We start from the raw sequence: 27,336 nt of genomic DNA on the forward strand, positions 1-27,336 counted from the left end.
AGGGTGTGCGTATGAGGATATATTTAAAAGAAATATGGCCCTGCAATTTGACACAGCCAAAACCATTTTTAGCAGTTTGGATGAAATAAAATGTATAGAAATGATGAGTAACCTTAAAAAAAAAAAAAAAAAAAAAGATCAAAACATTTATTCTTGAAACAGAATTAAAACAAGCTAAACAACTTGGCAGTTTCTCTGATAAGATAAAAAAAATGGTTACAATGGCACGAACAACAAATTAAAGGACACAGGAACACAGCCACACAAGTTCAAATAAGTTTTTATACAGAAATCTTTCATAAACCAAAGCCAAAAAAAAAAAAAAAAAAAAAAAAAACTATGGTTGAAATCTGTCAAAGATTGGAACCTGCCGCCCATTTTGTCCTTGGGCTCGGACTTGTGGATAAAGGGAAAAGGGATGGAGGGTACAGACAAAGGTTGGCACGACATCACCAGAGTAAGGTGTGTGTCATGGTGCCATAGGCCAGAAGCAAGGTTGCAATCTCTCCAGACCAGTCTGAACCAGTTTATTCAGTATTGGCAGCCACTTGACTTCACTAGTTCATCCTGTCCTGGAGTAGGCCAAGGATGGTATGTGATGGTGGATGTCACAGAAATGATTTTTTCTAGTTCAACTTTTTGCACATAGAGAGATTCAGAGGTTTTCTTTCCCCATAATGACCGTATTAGTTCACTTTTTCCTGGAAGATGTAGAGGTTGTTGGTGGTTGCCACGGCGATGATATTTTCCTGCGGGTGCCAGGCGGTGTGTAGGATTTTCTTGTTGAAGTCCAGGCTGTCCACGCTGATCTCGTCCTTCTTTCGTTTGCCACCCGCGCACACCCTGCGTGGCTTCAGGACCTGCCGGGGCTTGCAGCTCTCGCGCGAAGCTTCTAGGGTAACGTCTCGCCGCTGGGAACGGTCCAACATTCGGAAGAAGTTGTTATAGGATCCAGTCATCACCACACTAACGAGACAAAAGAACAGAACCAGAAACACTTTAACAGTATGTTAACAAACCTACTTTAGCTGCAGTGTAGTCTGGTGGTTGAAGATCTAGGCTAGTAACATCCAACAACTAACTAGATGAATAATAATTGGTGAGGTAAACTTGGTTTATCTTGATTTTTTTAGTTTACAAAAATGTGTAAATGTTGATAAGGTAGTTTCAATTACCATAATTCGTGGCTTACATGTGTTTGGTATACATGCTAAAACTATGTCTGAAGATGTCAAAAAACTACCGTGTTGATACATTTCATTAAAGCAGGAAAGGAACTAGGACAGTGCAACAATCAAATTCATCCTCTTAAAAGCACAAGTACTGTCAGTTTTTATGCGAGGACATGTTGTGCAATAAAAGGTTCTAGTTATGTAACCTATGTATTTGGTGTATTTGCCAAGTACTCTTCTTAAAGGGCAACTTCAACGCCCCTGTGCCCTTGAGTAAGATAAGCATCCCCCAGGTTACTCCAGGGTGATTGTCCCTGTAATAAATGTACTGTACGGTGCTTTTGGAAAAAGCATCAGCTACATGACAAATTATCATTTAGAAAAAGTTATGACGCGTCTTTGTGACATGCTAACCCAATCTTCCACTGACCTTGACTACTGTTGTTCTGTCTGTCTAAAAGTGATAAGAGGGTTCCCTCAAGATAAGTGCCCCAGTAGAGGGAGTGCCACACAGGAAGTTATGCTCAATGTCAAATACAAATGTTTTTGATTGGACGTTAGCATTTTCAATCTCAAAATTATATTTAAATAATGTAATAAGCTTTACTACAGACATTCACAATGATAAATCAGACTCTAGCATTCATCTTGTACCTACTATCATATTCACAACAGTTTAAAGCCTTGTTTCAAAATTCTGCCAGGCTTTATGTTTTCTTATTGTAACTTTGAACGAATACTTTGAGTGGACACTTTGTGTTACTTTAGCTGTGTTGACTACATATTAACAAAACACTGAAACTAACTTGATCGAAGTTGTAGAACAGTCAACTCAATTATAAATTATATAATGATACATCAGGTTTACTGATTAATTGGTGCTGATAGTTGCATTTTGGAACTATTGGTTATTGGCAAAAATCTATGCCAATAGTTGCTGATTGTTTTTTCTTTTTATTTAATTCCACTGTGGTCAGCGCTGGAAGATTCTACAGTTCAAACAGCTTGGTTCTACAGTATAACACCAGCCTCTAAAGATGAAATAAAAACAATCACATAGAAATTTTCTGTATCTAAATATTTTATCATGACAATATTCATCCATATTTTTATACCTCAATGCAAATGTTATTTTGATTAGTCAAGTGTTCTAAATTGAAATGAGGGCATGCAAAGAAAAATTAGACTTCATCAGCACATACATTGTGTCCTCAACTTCATATCTTGTGAATAATAATAAACCTTATTCCTTATTGAACCTCATCTTGTAAAATAAATGTATACAAAACCCTTCATCTGGTGAATATACAGGCTATAACAGGCTTAATTGGGAATACAGAGCTTTGTAACAGAGCAAGTTCTCTGTCATTTTAAAATAAGAGGGCCTGGCACCAGGAGGGGGCAAAAGAGGACATTGCCCCTTTAGATCTGATTCATGCTCCCTCAGTTTCAGTTTTGCATTCATGATCTACAAAGGCTACATAAACAGTCACTTACCATACCTGTAATAAAGACTGTAATAAAGGCTTCCTTAATTCATGGGGTGGGTAAAACAAGGCATGTAAACAACACACAGCCAGTAAAATTTGAATTAGCGTTATGAGAGCGTGGTTTTGAAAATCAAACTGCAAAATTTAAGGAGAAGGAATGGAATAACATTACTCAGGGGATTCAACGCCAAATCATAGAGATTGCAGCTCTTAAGAAAAGGTTAAATATCTATCAATACACTGTTTAAAAGTGTTAAGCCAGTCGCACAACAGACGAGAAGCACCACGTCATGGATGGGACAAGGCACAGGTGTTGCACACAGGACATGTCATTGAGGTGCAGGTGGCAGTCCAAAGTTGTGAATCTAGTCACCATAAATACAAAAGTTATGAAGGATTTTGTACTTCTTCAAGAATGAACAAAGTGACGTTGATGAGTTTGCAGGTTAGTGTATGAAACTAGTGTAACTGCTCAAACTGAATGATTAGAAATGATGACTATTATGCAATTTCTCTTTTTTGAATAGGCTTCATTCAAGCTGTCAAACCACAAAAAGTAATACAGAAATTTCATTGTGTTGGCTATAAGAATGATACATCTACATTATGTATATCCAGTCATGGCTAAAGTAAATATTCTAAATTCTTTGATAATGATTTGGGTCTATGTCCTTTGATAATGATTTAACAAACAAAAAAGTCTCTGTTGTGTGTGTGTGAGTTGACTTTGCCTAGGAAACCAGTTAAATGGAATTAACATTCCAAACAAATAGATTCTCTTAAATTAATCAGAATTCACAACACTACATTTTAGGAGAGCTTGTCTGATTACCTCATATAGCTCGTCTGTAAAGCTGTATGCTTGCTTAATGAGAAAGAAAAAAAAACTCTACTTATTGGCAAAGTGGAAAAGTGTCACTGTTTTGAAAACAGACGAGCTACTGTCACCCTGCACAAAAAGTTAGTAACATAGCTATGTTAATATACTACCCAACACTGTTGTAGAACTATATATTGCAGACATCCTTATAAGAGCCACAGATATTTAGCAGTACTTCAAAGTGTTTACATTTAGTGCACTCTTCCATTACTCAAACGATCTCATTTGGGCTTGTGGAAATTCTGACCTGTCATTTCCGTTCCAGCAGCATTCAAACTTGTCAAAGATGCAGTCATTCTCATACAGCGAGCACAACTTACTCCTGAGGTACTCATGAACCTGTGGAAGCAAAAGAACAACAGGTCATGACCTCAGATCTTCAGTAACAACATTCACTGCAGGGTCAGAGGCAATAAAACATCCTGAGGGTCAAGTAGGGTAATGAGTGGTTGAATGACATACTGCAGACTGCAGACAGGCACTCCCAGTTCTATGCAGTGGGTGCAAACTGCTGAATTGCAACTTTTACCTTGAATCTTAACACTATTCTGTTAAATAATGCAGAAAGCATTCTACATACTGGAATTTCCTCTCTTTCAAATGGAATCTGTTATATAGGGCAACAGTTACTGCCCCAACTTTGAGTTTTTTATTTTTTTTTTTGCCATTAAAATATCTTCTACTTTAAGACCAGGTTTAGTGTAGCTGAAAAAGACATACATTACTTTTTTAAAAACTTAGCTCTTTCAGAAACATTTCTGATAAAGATATGGTCTCTTAATTCTGCTAAAGCACTAGGACTGGATATCAGCACTAATTTCCCAGTTCTATTAAATTCCAATTCAATTCAATAGTGGTTCTAAGTAACATTTTGGTTACATTGTCAATTTGAATTAAATATTTTGGGAAATGTTTTCATAGTTAGCCAGTTCAGCAGAAACTTTGCATAAGGTGACATCTGCAGGGCAGGAGGTGCACTACAAATAATGTTTCATGCAAAGGCCCAAATTAACAGAATTGGATCTACTGGGCTGCATTTACACTGCTAGGCTTAATGCACTGATCCGATCTTTAGACCGTATCTGATTTTTTGTCCCACCTGTTTACATTCACTGAAGACATGACTCATATCTGTTTTTCCATTAATCTCCCGCCCAAACTCGAATAATTAGACTACTGATCGCTTTCAATTATGAGCACCATGGTTCACCCTCAAGTGTTGAATGGCCTTGTGCTATTTCATATTTCAGAAGTAGGCAAAATTGTACGCGATTGCAATTAGTCAGGCAAAAAAAAAGGCAGAAGAGACTTTTTAGTGCTGCTATGGTAAGCACGGCTTTAATGATTTCAACCTCGGTCAGACAAGAATTGTGGCTAAAGCCCTATTCGGACGGGATTAGTTTTCCTGACATATGTCCGTAAAGTAATTATTACTGCAGATGTCTAATATTTACCATTGATTCGCATGGGATAAGCGATATCTATAAAAATCAAAGAGTTGGGTGGGTCTAAACTAAAGCATTTACACACTGCTGTCACGTGGAACTGACCTATTAGAAAATGTATACTGTGCTGATTAATTATGCAGGAAATATTAAACATGAGCATTTACTGCATCTGTGATTATCAGAAAAAAAATATTGGAATATCTGTAATACAACAGAACTGGTGACATTAACAAGCCTGTAAACTTATATTACACTCTTGAATTAAAGATATGGACAATCCCTTCACACAGTCATTTTATTTGTCCCTCCAGAATATGTTTCCGAAACACAGGGCTCAAGACAATTTCCCGCAATCACTCTGCTTAAAAAACAACAACAAAACAAACATGCCTGTGTTCCTTCTAATTTTCCTAAACAATAAAAAAAAATAAATAAAAATACTGCCAGTTTCTCTTTTGCATGGGTAAATAAACACTTAACAGCATAAAAAGCTTGAGAAAAAGATGCATCAGTCCAAACGCAACAGTCAGAAGTTCATCTGAAGTGAAGCGCGTCTTATATTATCTGGCGTCTTCTCTTGACCAACATCCACCTCAGACATGGACAATTTAAGAAACAACAATATTTAAAAGGCTCAATGGCTGGAAAGTGCAGACTTGTGGGCTTTTTAACAACATGTCAATTCACACGGGACAAATATTACCAGGGGTTATTTTTACAGGGTGTTTTATAATAGGTAAAGCACGCTGTAATTAATTTCCTGTGTGAGAACGCAGAAACAAAATTACTGACATGACCAATTTGCACAGGATTAAAATGACTGAGAAGCTCTGATAATTATTACATTACCCAACGTTCCCATATAAAACTTATCCCGTCCGAACATGGCTTGACTTAGAAGTCAGGAGTGGTGGGACCAAGTCCACACGTTTGATGACAGGGAGTGGGTACCAAATTTCCACCTCAACAAGAGCTTTGAGTTTTTGTGCGAGCGCCTACAGGCACGCCTGCTTCATAAGGACACGCCATTAAGAAAAGCTATCCCTGACGACATTGCCAAGGAGAATCGGATATACAGTTGAAGTCAGAAGTTTACATAAACTTAGGTTGAAGTCATTAAAACTAATTTTTTAACCGCTTCACAGATTTCCTATTAGCAAACTATAGTTTTGGCAAGCCGTTTAGGACATCTACTTCGTGCATGACACAAGTAATTTTTCCAACAATTGTTTACAGACAGATTGTTTCACTTTTAATTGACTATATCACAATTCCATTGGGTCAGAAGTTTACATACATTAAGTTAACTATGCCTTTAAGCAGCTTGGAAAATTCCAGAAAATTATGTCAAGCCTTTAGACAATTAGTCAATTAGCTTCTGATAGGAGGTGTACTGAATTGGAGGTGTACCTGTGGATGTATTTTAAGGCCTACCTTCAAATTCAGTGCCTCTTTGCTTGACATCATGGGGAAATCAAAAGAAATCAGCCAAGACCTCAGAAGAAAAAATGTGGACCTCCACAAGTTTGGTTCATCCTTGGGAGCAATTTCCAATCATCTGAAGTTACCACGTTCATCTGTACAATCAATAGTACACAAGTATAAACACCATGGGACCACGCAGCCATCATACTGCTCAGAAAGGAGACGCATTCTGTCTCCTAGAGATGAATGTAGTTTGGTGCGAAAAGTGGAAATCAATCCCAGAACAACAGTAAAGGACCTTGTGAAGATGTTGGAGGAAATGGGTAGACAAGTATCTATATCCACACTAAAACAAGTCCTATATCGACATAACCTGAAAGGCTGCTCAGCAAGGAAGAAGCTACTGCTCCAAAACTGCCATAAAAAAGCCAGACTACAGTTTGCAAGTGCACATGGGGACAAAGATCTTACTTTTTGGAGAAATGTCCTCTGGTCTGATGAAACAAAAATCGAACTGTTTGGCCATAATGACAATCGTTATGTTTGGAGGAAAAAGGGTGAGGCTTGCAAGCCGAAGAACATCATCCCAACCATGAAGCATGGGGGTGGCAGCATCATGTTGTGGGGTGCTTTGCTGCAGGAGGGACTGGTGCACTTCACAAAATAGATGGCATCATGAGGAAGGAAAATTATATAGATATATTGAAGCAACATCTCAAAAAAAATCAGCCAGGAAGTTAAAGCTCGGTCGCAAATGGGTCTTCCAAATGGACAATGACCCCAAGCATACAGTTGTGCTCAAACGTTTGCATACCCCGGCAGAAATTGTGAAATGTTGGCATTGATTTTGAAAATATGACTGATCATGCAGTCTTTTATTTAAGGATAGTGATCATATGAAGCCACTTATTATCACATAGTTGTTGGGCTCCTTTTTAAAATCATAATGGTAACAGAAATTACCCAAATGGCCCTGATCAAAAGTTGACATACCCTTGAATGTTTGGCCTTGTTACAGACACACAAGGTGACACACACAGGTTTAAATGGCAATTAAAGGTTAATTTCCCACACCTGTGGCTTTTTAAATTGCAATTAGTGTCTGTGTATAAATAGTCAACAATACCACGATACTTGAACAAAAATGAGCTGCATGGTCGAGTTGCCAGAAAGAAGCCAATGCCACAAAAAAGCCCGGTTACAATATGCCCGACAACACCTTGACACGCCTCACAGCTTCTGGCACACTGTAATTTGGAGTGACGAGACTAACATAGAGCTTTATGGTCACAACCATAAGCGCTATGTTTGGAGAGGGGTCAACAAGTATTGTGCTCCTTGAAACAACCACACCGTCTTTTTCCAGAGCAGCCTGTATTTCTCCTGAGGTTACCTGTGGGTTTTTCTTTGTATCCCGAACAATTCTTCTGGCAGTTGTGGCTGAAATCTTTCTTGGTCTACCTGACCTTGGCTTGGTATCAAGAGATCCCCGAATTTTCCACTTCTTAATAAGTGATTGAAGAGTACTGGCTGGCATTCTCAAGGCTTTGGATATCTTTTTATATCCTTTTCCATCTTTATAAATTCCATTACCTTGTTACGCAGGTCTTTTGACAGTTCTTTTCTGCTCCCCATGGCTCAGTATCTAGCCTGCTCAGTGCATCCACGTGAGAGCTAACAAACTCATTGACTACTTATACACAGACACTAACTGCAATTTAAAAAGCCACAGGTGTGGGAAATTAACCTTTAATTGCCATTTAAACCTGTATGTGTCACCTTGTGTGTCTGTAACAAGGCCAAACATTCAAGGGTATGTAACCTTTTGATCAGGGCCATTTGGGTGATTTCTGTTATCATTATGATTTAAAAAGGAGCCAAACAACTATGTGATGATAAATGGCTTCATATGATCACAATCCTTAAATAAAAGACAGTTTTTTTGCATGATCAGTCCTATTTTCAAAATCAATGCCAAAATTTCACAATTTCTGCCAGGGTATGCAAACTTTTGAGCACAACTGTACCTCCAAAGTTGTGGCAAAATGGCTTAAGGACAAAGTCAAGGTATTAGAGTGGCCATCACAAAGCCCTGACCTCAATCCGATAGAAAATCTGTGGGCAGAACTGAAAAAGCGTGTGCGAAGTAAGGAGGCCTACAAACCTGACTCAGTTACACCAGTTCTGTATATAAACTTCTGACCCACTGGGAATGTGATGAAAGAAATAAAAGCTGAAATAAATCATTCTCTCTACTATTAATCTGACATTTCATACTTAAAATAAAGCAGTGATCCTGACCTAAGACAGGGAATGTTTTCTAAAATTAAATGCCAGGAATTGTGAAAAACTGAGTTTAAATGTATTTGGCTAAGGTGTATGTAAACTCCTGACTTCAACTGTACATATTTAGACTTAGGTCAGATGTCCAGATATGTATCTGATCTGAAACCCCATTTGGAAATAGCTCTGATTGGATGCGAAAAATCAAATATCGTGCAGATTCTTCTGTTTACATGTGTGCAACAATATCAGATTTTTTTTGTGACAGCATTAACACAGCCTTGGATCGCAATTTTTATAGGGTTTTAACCCAACCGTGTAAAGAACAGCTACTTTTGCAATAGGGAACTCTCACTTGGTATGTCTCAACAGGCCGATTTTCCATGTTGAGGTCCCAGATTTTGACAGACAGGTAGTCACGGGTCATCATGTAGCGGCCGTTGTGACTGAACTTCACGTCTGAGATGGACGAGATGATTTCAGAGAAGAAAGAGCGGTTGCTGGGGTCTTCTGGCTCCTCAAACACTAGTCAAGTTAAAAGGAAGAAAAAAACATTTTGGGAACATGTGCAGAAAAAAACAACGCCATTTTACTACTAAGGCATGACATCACATAGTGATATCACATCAAAGCAATAAATTCTACCTTAAGGGTTACATTATGAAATGTCTGATCTAATACTCACATTTAGAGTGCTTGTCACAAAGTGCTGATGCACGCATGTCACACAGGCGGATGGTGCCCTTACTGCTGCTGTAGACAAAGGTGTTGCATTGGTTGGGATGGAACTCTGCGGCTGTAATCACCTCCGTCAACTCCTCCATGTTGGCTGGCTTTATGTCCACAATGTCTGGCACACAGTTAAAGGCACACAACACTCTAGACACAAGCACTGCTTTCCGCCAATTTCTTTGTGCAAATTGAGTATCATCTTAAGAAAACTTTAAATCTGCCAGCATATGTTAAAACATGTATTGCCTTTCCTGCCAGATTTGATAGGATACTGAAGCTGCGGTCTGTGATCTCTAGGTGCCACAGATTGATGCGCAGGTCATCTGCGGACAGGTAGGTCTCATTGTCGCTGTTGACTGAGATGGAGTTGATGTGGTATGTGTGAGCGTTGGCAAAGACCCTCCGAGGGCTGGCCTCAACCATGAGATCCATTGGCCTGAACACTGGCACCTGAACAGAAACAGAGTTCAAATTCACAGTTTTTTGCCACAAGAATAGAATAAAAAACATTTCTCCAGGTCGACAATGTGAACAGCAGACTCGAGGAAATCGAGTTTAGTACCCGTGAACAAGACCCGTTGTTGAAATGCCAGCAAATCAGCTCCAGCAATTCGCCATCGTAAGAAGTTTTAACATTGCTGGAAAAGTTCCATATTGATGCCATGTGTGAATAAAGCGATAAGATTAGCAGTTTTAAAAGAATTGCCATCAAATTAGGCTGACTCTAAATGAAAAAGCTTCTCTCCATCCAAGATGTATGGTGATGTTCTTTACTCGTAATTGTACTCGAGTGCAAAGTGTGGACAAGTGTGCGCTCCTTTACTCACCCGTAGAGTTGTGATGGCACCAGCATCTCTGTAGCGGCCATCCTCCTCTTTAAGATTGTATCCCTCTGGCCTCTTGTCACGTTCACTGATCTTCCACAACTTTATAGTTTTATCTGCAAACAAAAGTTAACAATTGCTTAACTTTAAAATTCAGGATCAGCTCAGTAAAGAAATATTCTTCTCGTATCTGGTAAATGTCATCTTGCAGAAAAAGCAAGAGTATTTCCATGTGCAAGAAGAGGTACCGGTAGCTTGACTTGCATAACGAATCGAGCTGACAGTTGACTAAATTTTGAAAACATCTGCACATTTTTCCCATGCCTAGTCTGTAGTCTCAGCCAGAAATAACTTTCTCCAGTTGTGTGGGTGAATAGAAGATCAGAGTTCAGTCCACTCAAAAGAGAGTCTTCATAAATACACTCTGGTTGTATAACACATCCGAGAGTTCATATTTTTAGACAGCAGTGAGACAGCTTCAGTGAGTCAGGGAAAATGGATTTGGAGGATTCGCAGAGCTTAAATTAATCCCACAGGAAAATGTCTAGTCTTGTGGCATAAATATGGATGATTCTGTTCTAAGCACTGTATTATATGGACTGTATTCGTGTATATTCTTGTATCTGTATAGTCCAAGGGTTCCCAACCCTAGAATATGAACATTATATATATACACAGTATGTATATACACACATTCACAGGCCACTTTATTTGGTACACCTGTACATCTACTTATTCACGCGATTATCTAATCAGCCAATCGTGTAGCAGCAGTGTGCTGTTTAAAATCATGCAGATATGGGTCAGGAGCTTCAGTTAATGTTCACATCAACTATCAGAATGGGAAAAAATGTGATCTCCCTGATTTAGACCGTGGCATGATTGTTGGTGCCAGATGGGCTGGTTTGACTATTTCTGTAACTGCTGATCTCCTGGGATTTTCACGCACAACAGTCTCTAGAATGAAAGAGAATAGTGTGGAAAAAAACATCCAGCGAGTGGCAGTTCTGTGGGTGATAGGGTTTCAACGGTATGAGATTTTCACGGTACGATAACCGTCTCAGAAAATATCATGGTTTCACGGAATACGGTATTACACAATTATTATTATCAGTTACAATGGCCCTTAAAGGAGTGAAAACAGAAGGTTTTTTTTTTTTTTTTTTTTTAACAAACGCTTTACTATAATTGAAACTTGAAACCATTTTTTTTAATTGAAGTATATGTAAAAAATTCTCCCTTTTAGAAATAAAATAAATAGAATAAATAAGAAAGCTAACAGAATTATAATAAACCGAATTATAAACATGATAAAAAATATCACGTAACTATAACATGTTATATAACTAAAGCATGTTAGTTTACATGTTAGCATAGCATGTTAAATGAACTAATAAATGAAAAATAACATCAGCTGTGTGAGCTTTTAAAGTAATGTCCTATTATTATTAATAATTAACATATACTGTAGGTGCACGACAGCGCAGCCAGACTGCTGCTGTCTGTACCTTTAACTCAGTGGTTCTCAACTGGTTTTGCTTCAGGAGCCAGATTTTACATTGGAAATCAAGTGGCGACCCACCATAGTAAAAACGTAACCTGTATTTAATGTATCCTGGGTTGCATTTCCTTTTATGTTGCATAGTTTTGTGCATGGTTTTCAAGTACATGGACATGCATCAAGTGACATTATTTTTGTTGTTGACATCAACAAAATCCACAGGAAGTTTTCTCTCCCCCCCTTTTAAAATTGAAGAGCATATTTACTTATATGAGCCCATTATTATCCCATTTGTTTCCTCAGGGCTTAACGCTAAGGATTTTTTCTACTGGCCCGGTTGGGCCAGTGCTTCAGATTTTTACTGGCCCTGCCCAAATTTTCACTGGCCCCAACACAAAAATTATAAATAACTGTTTCTACAATCATGGCTTTAAAAATGTGTCCGAAGATAAATATTTTTTACATATATTATTTTTTTAAGGCAATGTCCCACAAAATTGAATCACATTTATAATTTGCAAGATATGATTTATGCCTTATGTAATCCCATATATGCACTTTACAGATATAAATTCATAAATACATCATATTAACCTCAGCCATACTGCCATTTCCACATGAGTTTTTAAGTGAAGAGTTCTGTGGAGGAGATGATGTGTTTTTCAGTCACCCGTTTAGTCATGCAACTTTTGGCCATGTGTAGTGTATTCACACACAGGATCAAAGATTATTCACAGAGTTAAAGATGTGATTATTGTCTGAATGTAAGAAACATATGAATCACTGAGAAGAGACTTGCTACCAAATCGGTTGTGACGTGTAATATACATTAGGGAGATATTAGGCCTAATCTGTGAATTAACAATGTGTACTGTATATAACATGAAATCAGACAACCTAAAGACCAACACAGACTGATGCACAAAGCACAAAAACAAAAATACCTGTACGGTCCAGAAATGAGAAATGTAACTGGTGTTTCATGAGGATGATATGAAGTAGACTGTTTTGAATATTCATCTTCACCCTGCAGCTGAACAGCTCTGATAATAAGAGCCTAACAGCCATAGTGATTTTGCTTCTTTTCATATCAAACACTATTATGTCGAATTAATGTTTACGTTTTGAAACATTACCTAATTAAATCTATACTTATTTTGAATATTGAGCAGCTTGTGATTTCCAGACACGTGTATAACTGGGGTTTAACAAAGATTATTACGTCTCATTCTGCGCTTCACCTCTAAAGGCGAATTAATGAGAGAAAATGTGTTTGTTTTTTTACAGTAGGAATAAAACTAGTGCTCTGTCCCTTTGCGAGAGCGCATGCACGTTAAACAGTCTATACTGCACTGAGAGAGATGATGATGAGACATATGCATGGAGAGACATGGATTTTCAGTCCTATAGAAAGAAACTGTTGATTTCTTGTTGCAATGTGTGAATTACTGCTTTTCACCAACATGTAAAACGAAAAATGTGGGGATTTCACACACTGTGAACACGGAATGTGTGGGGATACTTAAAATGTTGCGCAAGATGTGCAATCCCCCTACGAAATTCATTAAGTGGGTTTTTTTCCCTTCTATTTTCTACACATTGGTAATAGCTGCTGCTAAGACACTTGGAAAAGAGCGAGGACAGTACTAGGAGAGTGCACTCGGTGTCTGCACATGACTGTGGCTTGGCGCGTCCAGTATATTATGCGCTTGTGCATCTTTACGAGCTAAATAGAATCGCTCTCGCTCGTCGGTTAGAATACTTCATTCGCTCAGTGTAATTTTTGTGCTCTCTCACTTGTTGTTTTCTTGCTCTAATGTTATAAATGTAGCACTGGCCTGATCGGGGGCCTGTTCCTAATTTCAAACATAATTCAAACAGGACATACATATTACACAGGAGGAAAAGCTCCTCATTACCATGGTTAGGTCAGTGTAGCTAGTCTTAAATAATAGTAATAATATCAACAAATTATTGTATTTATGAAAAAATAAGTACAAGCTAAAACACATCTTGAAACTTTAACTTCAACTGCCACTGTTGATATAAAATGAGGTCTAATAGATTCTACCTTTAGATTATTTCATATGAAACTATAACATTGTCAAAATATAAGTTACTTTTATCATGTAAAATCGTGAAACAATTTTGTAAAGGTGATGTATAATGAAAAAAAAAAAATGTGCATAGCACAGTGTTCCTCTTTTCCTCAGTGCTGTTTGGCATGTCAGGGCTGCCTACTGTATGAGAGGATTGACTTGACTTCCTCCATAATGCTTTAAACTAGAAAAGTCTCACTAGAATTGAAATTGGTCACATCAATTTTGAGGTCTGCACTCCACAATATCGAGGAAAGCCCGGTTGTTGCACGCACGTGCCAGAGAGCAGAGTATATCATGATCGCGAGCTGGTTCCGTTACACTTGTGCGAAAGTGCAGATGAGAAGCCTTTAGCTGATTGCGAGATTATCATTAAATCTGCCTCGGCAGTCCTAAATAGGCTATCACTTGGTCGGCTGCCGAAATATCTTCAATGGGAGAACCATGGCATTGTTCTTTACCTGCTGTCCGCGACCCAGCTCGAATAGACCTGCAACCCACTTTTGGGTCGCGACCCACCAGTTGAGAAACACTGCTTTAACTCACAAACACACTCACTTATGTCAGACCCCTCGCCTCGCTTCTCTCTGACATTTTCTCCAATGCACGTGTGTGTGGCGCAAGTTGATGAGTCTGACAGGCAGTCGAGCAGGAAAGGAGATGCATACGTGCAGGTGAGATTTTCCGTCCGGTTGCATTTTTTTCTCAATACCGTAGATAAGCAAATGAACATGGTATGATAACCGTCAATTTTCATACCGTGGTATACTGTGAAACCGGTATACTGCTGCAATCCTAGTGGGTGAAAACGGCTTGTTAATGACAGAGGTCAGAGGAGAATGTGGTTCCGTTTGTTGGCGCAGAAATTACATACTTTAGGTTTAAGTCTGAGTGCTGCATGTTACCTACACAGCTGAAGTTTCGCTTACTGCCCCCTGCTGAAAACAGGTGACACTTTAAACTTAAATTTCTAGGATGGTAGGAATATTCCTTATTACGATCCGGATGAAGGCTTGTGTGCTGAAACACGTCGATTTTTATCTAATAAATCTCTCCCTTCAACAAGTGTTGCTGGATTTATACTCTTCGATTATTACGATCCGGGGAAATTATTAATTTTGCTAATTTTTTTATGTGCTACTTTTTACATACTGTATTAAATCACACTGAATCAACATGTTAAATCGACAGCCTTATATTTATCTTACATTTGCAAAATAATAAGAGGAGCTGATTGGATTATGAGCTTATACTAACTGCGAGAATGTGCAACAAGTGTCCCAATAATTTACTTACCATTTGTGGACAACAAAAATTGTGCAGCGTTCTTTTGTGGTAGCCAGCGAATCTTGTTAATCTTCTCTTCGATTTCCAAGCTCTTCAGGTAATCAAACTCAGGCTCGTGGCTCTGAAATGTGCTGTAAACATTGTATTCACTACGGCACTGTGGCTGACTCTTGTTCTGGAAAAAGAAAATTAAGTTTGAGTGAGAGACTGTAAGGGAATGAAAGCTAATATCATTTTGGGGGTAACTGTGATTGTTAGATCATGTACCTCGGTCTCTTGCTGAAAGATGACAACCCGACCGCCTTTGTCCCCTGTGGCTAGCAGCTCCCCTGAGTGGTTGAACTCCACAGTAGAGATGATATCGGCTGTTGGATGGGAAGACACACACATGCACAAAACACTTGTCAAATCTCCTCCACCTTTGTACTCAAGGAAGACAATATGTATTTTGGGTGAACTATCCCTTTAAAAGTCAATGGGCAGAAGTCATCATTTAATCTAAGGTCTGCTTGAAACATATTTAGTATCAGGAAGTCAGACAGTCACTCTTGACTGACTCAAACGAGATATTCTTTAAATATAAAAAGGCACCAAGCATAAATCTATAACCTAGATTCCTGCCACAGTATATGCTCCTGAGACAGCTGCCTCGCTTGTTCCTGCCTCATAGGACACAGATTAGCTGCTGGATGCACAGCAAGGAGCAGGCTGATTCATACAAATTGAACTCTTTATTAACCACTAAAGCAGAAGCACACAGGAGAAAAGAGTAAAGCAAGGGCCCTTTGTGTTCATGTGACCCCCCCAGGGGCCAATGCAGTAGCCAGAGCTTCTGTGCAAAACTGAAAGAAACTGCATCACTGCATCAGACCAGAAGGCTTTGATAAAAGAGACCATCTAATTTGAAACAAGCACAAGAGCCTTTAAATATACTCAAAAGTTATTTAAAGCAAATCAGTCCACTCAGCGACCGCATGGGCAACGCCACCGGGCAGCTATTTCCCCTCATACAAGTACAGCCTGAATAAACATGAATGGGGAAAGAGCTAAATCAACTAAATGGTTTGCATTCAAACATTTTAAATCAACAAAATCTGTCAACTGTGTTCCTGTTTTTAGCTCATAATGTGCAAAAAAAGGGTATTTTTCAGAATGGTTCATCTCATATGCATCCATGTGAAAAAACATTAAGAGTGCAACAGTTCCCACCTTCTTTTTCAACTTCAGTTGCAGAAGTGGCTTATTTTTCCCATTCATTTTTCCCATAGGGATTTCATAAGTATTGTAAGCAATGAACCAAACCAACCAGCTCCAAAATTAATCATAAAATTACAAACTTAAATGCGAAGCAAAAAGTTTTTACAAATCAGAAAAAGAAAAAAGGTACAAGACAATCCATGAAACATTGCGAATGATGCAATCAAATAAAAAAATGATTTAAAAATTAAAACTATAGATTTAAACTTGTTGGTAAGTATAGAATCAGTATATATTAAGTATATTGCAAAATATGCAGTTATACACAAATATAAGCACTCGCAGTGCATTATTGAATTGGGCAGCCCCTGCAGAGCTCTTTTGGCGTGCTTTGCTTGCTGAGATTCTGTGATTGTTGGATTTTCTCCCTGTGGTTAATATGTAGAGTAGTTCTTCATAAGGACTTTCGACTTTATTTAAAAAATAAAGTCGAAATAACACAGACTGATTGCTTCAATAGACGTATATACCAACTATTAACAACCTTGGAGCTCATGGTAGGTCTGTCTTTAAAGGCTTATAAGTTATTGTTAATAATCAATTGGCCTACGGAAAAAAAGAATGGGATTTTTACTTACAGAAACCGAATGTTGCACTCTATTGATATATGAAGACAAGCTTTCCGCATGCGCTAGTGAATAAATGAGTAGTAATATCGTAGATAACTGACATCATCTTTGAACAGTAAAATGTTACTTATGTGCAAGAATTCCACAAAGTGACCTCGCTCAGGTGATCAGACATTTTACATCGTGAAGCTTATATGCTTTATACAGTAGGAACTAGAGCCCAACCGATATGGGATTTTTGAGACCGATACCGATTTTAGAGGGGGAAAATTCACAGATTACCAATATGGTGGCCGATATAGCTAATTTTTGAGCTGGCATGAAAACAGACCTTTTCTATGTGGATTGTGCACCTATTTTGCACCGATATGACTATGCAAAGGTACTCAGAAGGCTGCTTTCTTAAGCAAATATTTTTATCAAAGAATATTTGACTTTATTATTATACATTGTCAACAAATTCTAGAAATGAACACGGAGAAAATAAATAAAAATACAACAAATAGCTTAATAAACATCAATACTGTATGTTTAGTATAGTCAATTGATGACCATTAAAATAAAGAATAAATTCAAATAAATTAAATAGCTAAATAAGCGTCAGTAGTACTGTTTAGTATCAGTAAAATGCTGACCATTTAAATAAAGAATAAATAAAAATAAAATAAATAGCTAAAACAGCAGGGGCCGGTTGCACCAGCTATATGTACGTTACAACTTAGCCTAGTTGTGCCGTAAATCGGCACCAAGTTCAAATTTATGCACTACTAAATATTTGAGCATTGCACCATTACATTTATGTAGGACGTAACCCTAAATATAAACTAAATATTTACGGAAGCCTCCGACCAGGAGGAATAAAAAAAGCAGACTGGTGGAATAAAAAAGCAGACTGATTTAATGACATCAATGAGCTCATGTTTTGGTTGACAGGCTTAACACTCGTTTACATTTACGAGAGAGAGAAAAAAAACGTACTTTTAAGCTTCTCTTCAGTATGAAACCGATCTTACGGTGCAGTTTTTAGGCTGCGTCGCCCGGTGTCAAGTTTCAACACATTCAAAATATATATAGGATATTAAAATGAATAAATGTCTATTTTTCTAGCCTGTTGTATTAGTATTTATCACCCCTTATTTATTTTAGATACAGTTCCTATATTTAATCATTTACACAGGGCAAATATACTATTTATTAAATCTACTTTTATTACATATCCTATTTTAATGTCTGGCAAACCAGGCTTTTAAATATTACATTTTATAAATGCAATGACTGGAATTGTTCGGTTGAAGTGGGTACCAAACTGTGAATCCTGAATAAATCAGTTTGGTGAATACATGTTTACACATTAGCTTCCACTCAGCTGACAAGCAATGAAAGTAGCTATGTGGTTAGCTAGTTAGCAATAAGCTCGTTGTCACAGAGAGTAAAAGATGGACCAGCACTGCATCTCATCAACTAGGTAACAACGTAGCGTGAAATCAACACTCAACAGACACAATCCACCACCGCACCATTGTCTGCTGAGCTACAAAAAGATGCGTTGTTGCTTACCTTTCAATCTGCTACATTACTTACTGCACAGACAAACTATAGCTGGCTAACATAACAAACAGATGTGATCAACATGAGTGACATGGTTGTCAGGGACAGGGTTAACGTTATATTATATAAAATGATGGGGTCATTGTGAAATACATACTGGAATGTTAATAAACAAAGTAGTTAGCAATTTACGGAGAAGACACCGCTGAACTCCGCCCTGTCTGCAGAGCCACCATCAGTTCAGCTCTGTAAACAGTGGAGTCGGAGCACGCTCTGCTGGACAAACTACGTTATGGCACCAATTCTGAAGCATTGTTTTCTGCATTATGTTCTGAAAAAAAGTTCATATCTGTGCATATCGGTAAACATATATGCCGATACCGATATAAGGTCGGGCACTAGTACGAACTACATAATTTACTCTAGATGTGGTACTACGCAAACTGGACAAAGCATGTATGGTTTCTAATAAGAAGCTTACGACAAAGTGCTCTGCATTAATATGCACATGATTAGCAGTGAAGTACTGACATAACTCAAAACGCATGTTTTTGTTCGTGAAAATCTAGTTTACTTCCTACTAAGTGCCTCAAACAAAACTCTGAGTATCTTTCAAAGATGTGATGCCATGAGTCTGTCAAACTTGGGCAAATCCAGATTAGTTATTTGTTGGAGGCACTCATACCAACTATTTAAATCCATTAAAACATGCTTTTACTTCACAGCATCCTTGCAGTTGAAATCAGACAATCCAATTGTAGCTTGTTAGTTTTGTATGCAAGATGTATTAGACAGTCAGTGAAGAGACTGTGGGTGGCACATGTGTGTGCCATCTGAGGCAGAGACTATTCCGGTGAGTACTCACCTTCAGCTACGTCATCATCGATCGCCCCTTTCACTTGCGAAAAACACCATTGCACATCGTTGCCCCCACCTCCGGCTCCTGAAACAATAGAAGCATGTTAGAGTTTCTTGTAACCAGCATCTTAAGAAAAAAAAAGATATATATACATATATATATATAAATAAAATAAAATGTGCACAATCTGAAATCAGCTCTGATACCTTTATCTAAACGCTTAAATTGATGATATAAGAACATATCAGTTGCTAATGTTCTCTAATGTTGGATTTGAGAAATGTATTTATTCATTCCCAAAGGAAAAAAAAGAAATAGAGTAATACTGAAGAAAGATGGTAGAGGAAAAGACCTAACGTAATAAAGGAAATGAGGTAGAGACCTCCCAACTCTTCGCTAACGTCTGCCTCAAAAAGTTCCCTGATTTGACACAAACTTAACCAATCTTGTAAGCACTTTTAAAATGTAACCACCTCACTCCCAACAATACACAAATGTCTGAATGATAGCTCTTGCATAATTTTTTTATGAGAAATGCGCTGAGGCAAATCTCAAGAGGCCGTTCAGAGGCAGCGTGAAACTGGTTGGGTTTGTTCACGAGACATGTGGCTACAGGAGACCGAAACAAACGCCCATTGGGTGGGTCAGTTCAAATGCCAAAACATGTTTATATTTAGCTAATTTTAGTCTTTTAGAGACCAAGTTAAGAAGTCAGTTGCCCTTCTTTGAATAAAGCCATATGAGAATTATTTGTGTTTACAACATTTTTCCAGGGGCCGAATTCACAAACCAATCTTAAATCTAACTTAGAGAATAAAGTTAAGAATTTTTGTATTTCTGGAAAAAAAAAAAACTTTTGCGTTTTATGTTATTTTCACCTTTCAAACCACATAGTAGGTTTCGACCAATAATGCTAGTCGATTCAAATGGATGCACTGCATTGCACTCTCACACCACAATCTCTAGAGTCCATAGAAATACGATAAAATGTGTTTCTGGGTCAGATCGACTTAAAATGATGGAGATGATCACAAATATTAAGCATTACAACATTATAATACTAACCACATACTGTATATTGTATATGACAGTTAATGTTGTTAAACTAACACATCTCATGCACTTAAAATTCCCAAAAAATATCACAAGGTTAATAGATAAATACTTTTATGGTTACGATTTCCCAATGTTGAAGTATTAGATTTGTTGTATTGGACAAGGCAACCTCATAAGCTATACACTAGAACAATCAGACATAAACAAATTCTGTCATTTTATTCTTCAGAATTTTTTTTATAAAAATAAGACAATAAAATATTTTCTTGCACTAGGAATATTCTTATGAATATATTATAATTTATTCAAAGACATTTTTTTAAAGAATATTTTCATAAATCTGGCCCCAGAGTGGTCTGCGTTAAGCAATATTATATATTAAAACCACCTGCCTAATATTGTGTATAGTGCCCGGCCGATATTAGCCTTTCACCGATTTATCGGTATCGGCGTATATGTTTACCGATATGAATTTTTTTTTCAGAACATATACTGCAGAAAACAATGCTTTAGAATTGGTGTCATTATGTAGTTTGTCCAGAGGAGCGCGCTCTGACTCCATTGTTTACAGAGCTGATTCTGAACTGACGGTGGCTCTGCAGATAGGGTGGAGTTCAGTGGTGCGGAGTTGAGCGGTCTCTTCATGGTAAGTTGCTAACTAGTTTGTGAAATACATACTGGAAAGTTAATAAACAATGACCCCATAATTTTCCCTTTTCAATATTATTAATATAATGTTAACGCTGTCCCTGACAACCATGTCACTCATGTCTGTTTGCCAGCTATAGTTTGCCAGTGCAGTCCTTAATGTAGCAGATTGAAAGGTAAACATCAGAGCATCTTTTTGCAGCTCAGCAGACAACAGTGCGGTGGTGGATTGTGTCTGTTTAGTGTTGATTTCACGCCATGTTATTACCTAGTTGGTGAGACGCAATGCTGGAAAGTAAAATAAACAATATCCGTCTTTTACTCTCCATGACAACGAGCTTATAGCTAACTAGCTAATCACATATCTACTTTCATTGTTGTCAGTTGAGTGGAAGCTAATGAGTAAACATGTATTCACCAAACTGTTTTATTCAGGATTAATAGTTTGGTACCCACTTCAACTGAACAATTCCAGTCATTGCATTTACAAAATGTTGAAAGCTGAAAGTTTCCCCTGAACATGTATGACAGAATACGGTGTAACACTGCTGCCGCTGTTTTTCTCTTGTCTCGGCAGGTGTAAATGCTTCTTGTTTTACAACCTGCCAATAACTGACTGGCAGTATTAAAATAGTCAGCATTTGACTGATACTAAACAGTAATACTGATGTTTATTTAGCAATTTATTTTATTTTTATTTATTTTAATGGTCAGCAATTGACATACTAAACATGCAGTACTGATGTTTATTTAGCTATTTATTGTATTTTTATTTATTTATTTTCTCAATGTTCATTTCTAGAATTTGTTGACAATGTATAATAATAATATCAAATATTTTTTGATAAAAATATTTAAGAAAGCAGCCTTCTGAGTACCTTTGCATAGTCATATCGGTGAACAATCCACATAGAAAAGGTCTGTTTTCATTCCAGCTCAAAAATTTACTATATCGGTGAATTTTCCCTCTCTATAATCGGTATCGGTCGGGCTCTAATTGTGTAGGTCCCCCTCATGCCGCCAAAACAGCGCCAACCCGCATCTCAGAATAGCATTCTTCTCACCACAATTGTACAGAGCAGTTATCTGAGTTACCGTAGACTTTGTCAGTTCGAACCAGTCTGGCCATTCTCCGTTGACCTCTCTCATCAACACGGCATTTCCATCCACAGAACTGCCGCTCACTGGAAGTTTTTTATTTTTGGCACCATTCGGAGTACATTCTAGAGACTGTTGTGCTTGAAAATCCCAGGAGATCAGCAGTTACAGAAATACTCAAACCAGCCCATCTGGCACTAACAATGATGCCAAGGTCCAAATCTCTGAGATAACATTTTTTCCCCATTCTGATAGTTGATGTGAACATTAATTGAAGCTCCTGACCCATATCTGCATGATTTTATGTACTGCACTGCTGCCACACGATTGGCTGATTAGATAATCGCATGGTGATTGTTGGTGCTAGACAGGCTGGTTTGAGTATTTCTGTAACTGCTGATCTCCTGGGATTTTCACATACAACAATCCCTAGAATTTACTCAGAATGGTGACAAAAACAAATAAAATCCAGTGAGCGGCAGTTCTGTGGACGGAAATACCTTGTTGATGAAAGAGGTCAACAGAGAATGGCCAGACTGGTTCAAACTGACAAAGTCTATTGTAACTCAGATAACTGTTCTGTACAATTGTGGTGAGAAGAATATCATCTCAGAATGCTATTATGTCAGGTTTGTAGGCCTCCTTGCTCGCACACACTTTTTCAGTTCTGCCCACAAATTTTCTATCGGATTGAGGTCAGGGCTTTGTGATGGCCATACCAATACCTTGACTTTGTTGTCCTTAAGCCATTTTGCCATAACTTTGGAAGTATGCTTGGGGTCATTGTCGATTTGGAAGACCCATTTGTGACTGAGCTTTAACTTCATGGCTGATGTCATCTATTTTGTGAAGTGCACCAGTCCCTCCTGCAGTAAAGCACCACACAACATGATGCTGCCAATCCCATGCTTCACGGTTGCGAGCCTCACCCTTTTTCCTCCAAACATAATGATGGTCATTATGGCCAAACAGTTCGATTTTTGTTTTATCAGACCAGAGGACATTTCTCCAAAATGTAAGATCTTTGTCCCCATGTGCACTTGCAAACTGTAGTCTGGCTTTTTTTATGGTGGTTTTGGAGCAGTGGCTTATTCCTTGCTGAGCAGCCTTTCAGGTTATATTGATATAGGACTCGTTTTACTGTGGATATAGTATACTTGTCTACCCGTTTCCTCCAGCATCTTCATAAGGACCTTTGCTGTTGTTCTGGGATTGATTTCCCCTTTTCACACCAAACTACATTCATCACTAGGAGGCAGAATGCGTCTCCCTCCTGAGCGGTATGATGGCTGCGTGGTCCCATAGTGTTTATACTTGCATACTATTGTTTGTACAGATGAACGTGGTAACTTCAGATGATTGGAAATTGCTCCCAAGGATGAACCAAACTTGTGGAGGTCCACATTTTTTCTTCTGAGGTCTTGGCTGATTTCTTTTGATTTTCCCATGATGTCAAGCAAAGAGGCACTGAATTTGAAGGTAGGCCTTAAAATACATCCACAGGTACACCTCCAATTCAGTACACCTCTTATCAGAAGCTAACTGGCTAATTGTCTAAAGGCTTGACATAATTTTCTGGAATTTTCCAAGCTGCTTAAAGGCACAGTTAACTTAGTGTATGTAAACTTCTGATCCACTGGAATTGTGATATAGTCAATTAAAAGTGAAACAATCTGTCTGTAAACAACTGTTGGAAAAATTACTTGTCACGCACAAAGTAGATGTCCTAAACGACTTGTCAAAACTACAGTTTGCTAATATTAAATCTGTGGAGTGGTTAAAAAAACGAGTTAATGACTTCAACCTAAGTGTATGTAAACTTCTGACTTCAACTGTATATACATGGCTCGACATTAAAGCTTGTCTGCGACAAGTGGATTTTTAAAGGGGCAAGTGAAAGAGAATTTTACTTGCCCGAATGGACAAGCAGACTGATTATAACGTCAATAACAAAAAATAACCGGCTATATTTCTGATAGCCTAGGCCTGTGCCACTTATTAGAAAGTCCATAATCTTAATATGCTGTTGAAAGTAATCCAGAGCACGTAATTTTATAATTCCCTAGTGATCCAGTAACAGCTGCGCCCTGTTTGATTGACAGTCGGCGTATGTGTGTGTGCTGAAAATGCTCGCATTAATTCGCACATGATCGGTCAAATACATTTCAAAATTCCGCCAAAATGCCCGTCTTGGTGAGGTATTCATGTAAACACAGAGAGTGATGTCTAAAGTGAATGTAAACAGTGGAGAAAAAAGTGGATTTGTATTAAAATGTCGGACTTGTAAGTATAAATGTAAGCTAATAGACCTGCTGCTGTCTAGTGAGTCATTATAATAATCAAACAACCAGAACAAGAAAACACTCACTGCTCTTGATTGAGTAACTTAAGTATCTTTAAAAAGTATGAATGTATTATAATCATACAGTAAAGAACAGTAGTAGTTTTATGTTGCATTTCATTCTGAATGTTTACTTGAATATTTGATAGCCAACTGCTGTAAAAAAAACTTTTAAAGCTGTTAAAAAAGCACTGAATTTTCTTAATTTGTTCTATTATTTTAATCTATTTCTATTCATTGCTGTTTTTTATTATCGACTGTTTACTAGTCTTGAATACTTAAGAACTTGAAACCATTCTTCCATAATTAACATATTAGTTAGTGTTATTATTTGTTGTGGTTTTAAAGCTAGTATTGAGAATCGTCAAATTTCACTACAGGCTCCTGAAATTTTGGTATTGTTATAATGTATAACCTTTAATGATTATGATCTTGCTGCAATAACATGATGAAAAAGTAGATCTCATTCCACAGAGGTGTGAGCATCCCTGCTGTTAATGGTGGTGATGGAGGCTTTCCTTTATTTGACTACCAAACGTGACATAAAATAATTATCATATGACAATAGCCTCCTCCCTTACCCAGTGCAGTTTACATTTCTATCCCAGAGAATTGAGTTGATTTGAGAAAAATATACAACATAAACTTTGACATGTTACTTGAGCATGTAACTTAAATGTCCTTTTATCTCTCTGGACAAGTAACTTTTTTTACTCGGACATGTGAATTACCAATTTACTTGTCCGGAGGATAAGCACATGACAGTGCTTAATGTCAAGCCCTGTTTGTGTGTGTGCGTGTATGTGTATATATATATATATATATATATATATATATATATCACACACACACACTACTGGTCAAACGTTTTGAAACACCTGACTGAAATGTTTCTCATGATCTTAAAAATCTTTTGCTCTGAAGGCGTATGCTTAAATGTTTGAAATTAGTTTTGTATACAAAAATAAAATTGTGCCACCATATTAATTTATTTCATTATAAAACTAAAATTTAATTAAAAAAATAAAAAAAGTTTTTGAAATTGATGACTCGGAACAAATAATAAGGAAAAGCCAATAAGTGCCCAACACATAGATGGGAACTCCTTCAATACTGTTTAAAAAGCATGCCAGGGTGATACCTCAAGAAGTTGGTTGAGAAAATGTCAAGAGTACATGTCTGCAAATTCTAGGCAAAGGGTGACAACTTTGAAGATGCTAACATGTAACAGTTTTGATTTATTTTGGATTTTGTTTAGTCACAACATATTCCCATAGTTCCATTTATGTTATTCCATAGTTTTGATGACATTACTATTATTCTAAATGTGAAAAAAAAAGAAGAAAAAAAATTCTAATAAAGAATGAGTGTTTCAAAGCTTTTGACCGGTAGTGTATATTCTTTTAAAATAATAAAAAGGCGTTGGAAAACCAAATCTGCGTATCAGTGCTGGGCTGACATTTCAGTCAGTACCATCTAACGGAATCATCCCACACTTCACAGTCACTTTTCTCCAATATTTCTGAAGAGCAGCTATCTGTAAAGCTTTAGAAACCGAAAGCATCATAAAGTTTTTAATTTCACATCTTGGTGGTTTTAGCGGTTTAAAGTCACAGTGGGAAGCGCGCGGCGGTTCCTCAGCTGCATAGGACTCTGCAGAAGCCGGTTAAAGTTCGCTAGTTTTGGGGAGGTGATTGAACGAGGCCGAGATTAAGAGCATACTTATTATACATCAGGCCTGCTAATATATATACTCATAGACAAAAGCATAACGTGACACTGACAATCGATTCATTTTAACACTCGACATTTAATAAAAATCCCGCAACCTGAGCGCGCATCTCAGCTAACAAACGATGAGGGGGTTAGTCAGACATATTTCCACCCAAATGCAGCTCGTCACTCACCACATGGCTCTCAGTAACATTCAAAATCACAGAGAAGGGTTGGTACTTATAGAACACACGACAATGATTGTGACATTATGAATGAAACCCGATCGAAATCAGTTTCGCTGATTTGCTGGCTAACTGGATGGGAAAAGGCAGCTAACTGGCTAGGCTACTGTCAGTACACCTGTAATGCTGATGATGATGATTTCAGTACGATCAATGCTCAGCATGCGAAACATTGGAAGTAAGGGAGCATGTACATAGAAGCAGTTATTATTAACAGAGCGGCTGAGCAACTCATAAACTTGTTCAGTTACCTGCCATGGCGAGAGTGGCGATGTCAAACCCTAGTCTTGATAAGCAGTGTGAAGGCAGAGACAAGAGCAAGTTTTCCAAGAGAGTCGCCGGAAATGCTGTTTTATCAAAATAAAAGCGTGTGTATCCGCATACTGTGAAAAGTGGGGGAACAATCTTCTGTTAATACCACCAAATATTAGCAATACAAGCATTATGCACGCAGTATATGTAGTTAAGGTAAACAAACTGGCATACATATATTTGTCTGTGTAATACACAAGGGGCATCATCCAATGGATATTTTTGCTAATCTATTTTTTTTTCCATGAGCCAGGGCTGCTGCTAAAATTCACGGGACCCAGGACAGGGCCCACTCTTCTCTGGGCCCATTGAGTGGGCTACTCCTAATCACAGGTTTCACAGGGACCCCTTAACACATCTTTCGCAGTGTCTACTGTAACTGTATACAGTTATACTGTATGTATAACTGTTTTTTTGCAATCTCAGATATAAATTCATCAATCTCTCTTAATAACAACATCTATCCATTTATCTAAAATAACCCATTAGTGATATGCACGTGTTGAAGTCTTGGTACTGAAGTGAAGATGAAGGATGTCAACACACAAC

The 27,336-nt window shown here is 37.7% G+C and overlaps 1 protein-coding gene across 1 annotated transcript; it reads right to left on the minus strand.

Annotated features, from left to right (window-relative positions):
* Window positions 1-106: 106 nt before the first annotated feature.
* LOC127432757 (serine/threonine-protein phosphatase 2A 55 kDa regulatory subunit B alpha isoform) lies at window positions 107-26,776 on the minus strand. The gene is made up of 10 exons (XM_051684164.1): window positions 26,727-26,776; window positions 19,381-19,458; window positions 15,409-15,506; window positions 15,151-15,316; window positions 10,258-10,370; window positions 9,703-9,880; window positions 9,384-9,548; window positions 9,054-9,223; window positions 3,790-3,881; window positions 107-966 (listed from the first exon to the last, which is right to left on the minus strand). Exons 1-10 carry the CDS (start codon window positions 26,731-26,733, stop codon window positions 687-689), a joined length of 1,347 nt encoding a protein of 448 aa, XP_051540124.1. The 5' UTR covers window positions 26,734-26,776; the 3' UTR covers window positions 107-686.
* Between the last annotated feature and the right edge of the window lie 560 nt (window positions 26,777-27,336).

Source organism: Myxocyprinus asiaticus, chromosome 42 (genome assembly GCF_019703515.2).
Source record: "Myxocyprinus asiaticus isolate MX2 ecotype Aquarium Trade chromosome 42, UBuf_Myxa_2, whole genome shotgun sequence".
Classification (NCBI taxonomy): Eukaryota; Metazoa; Chordata; class Actinopteri; order Cypriniformes; family Catostomidae; genus Myxocyprinus; species Myxocyprinus asiaticus.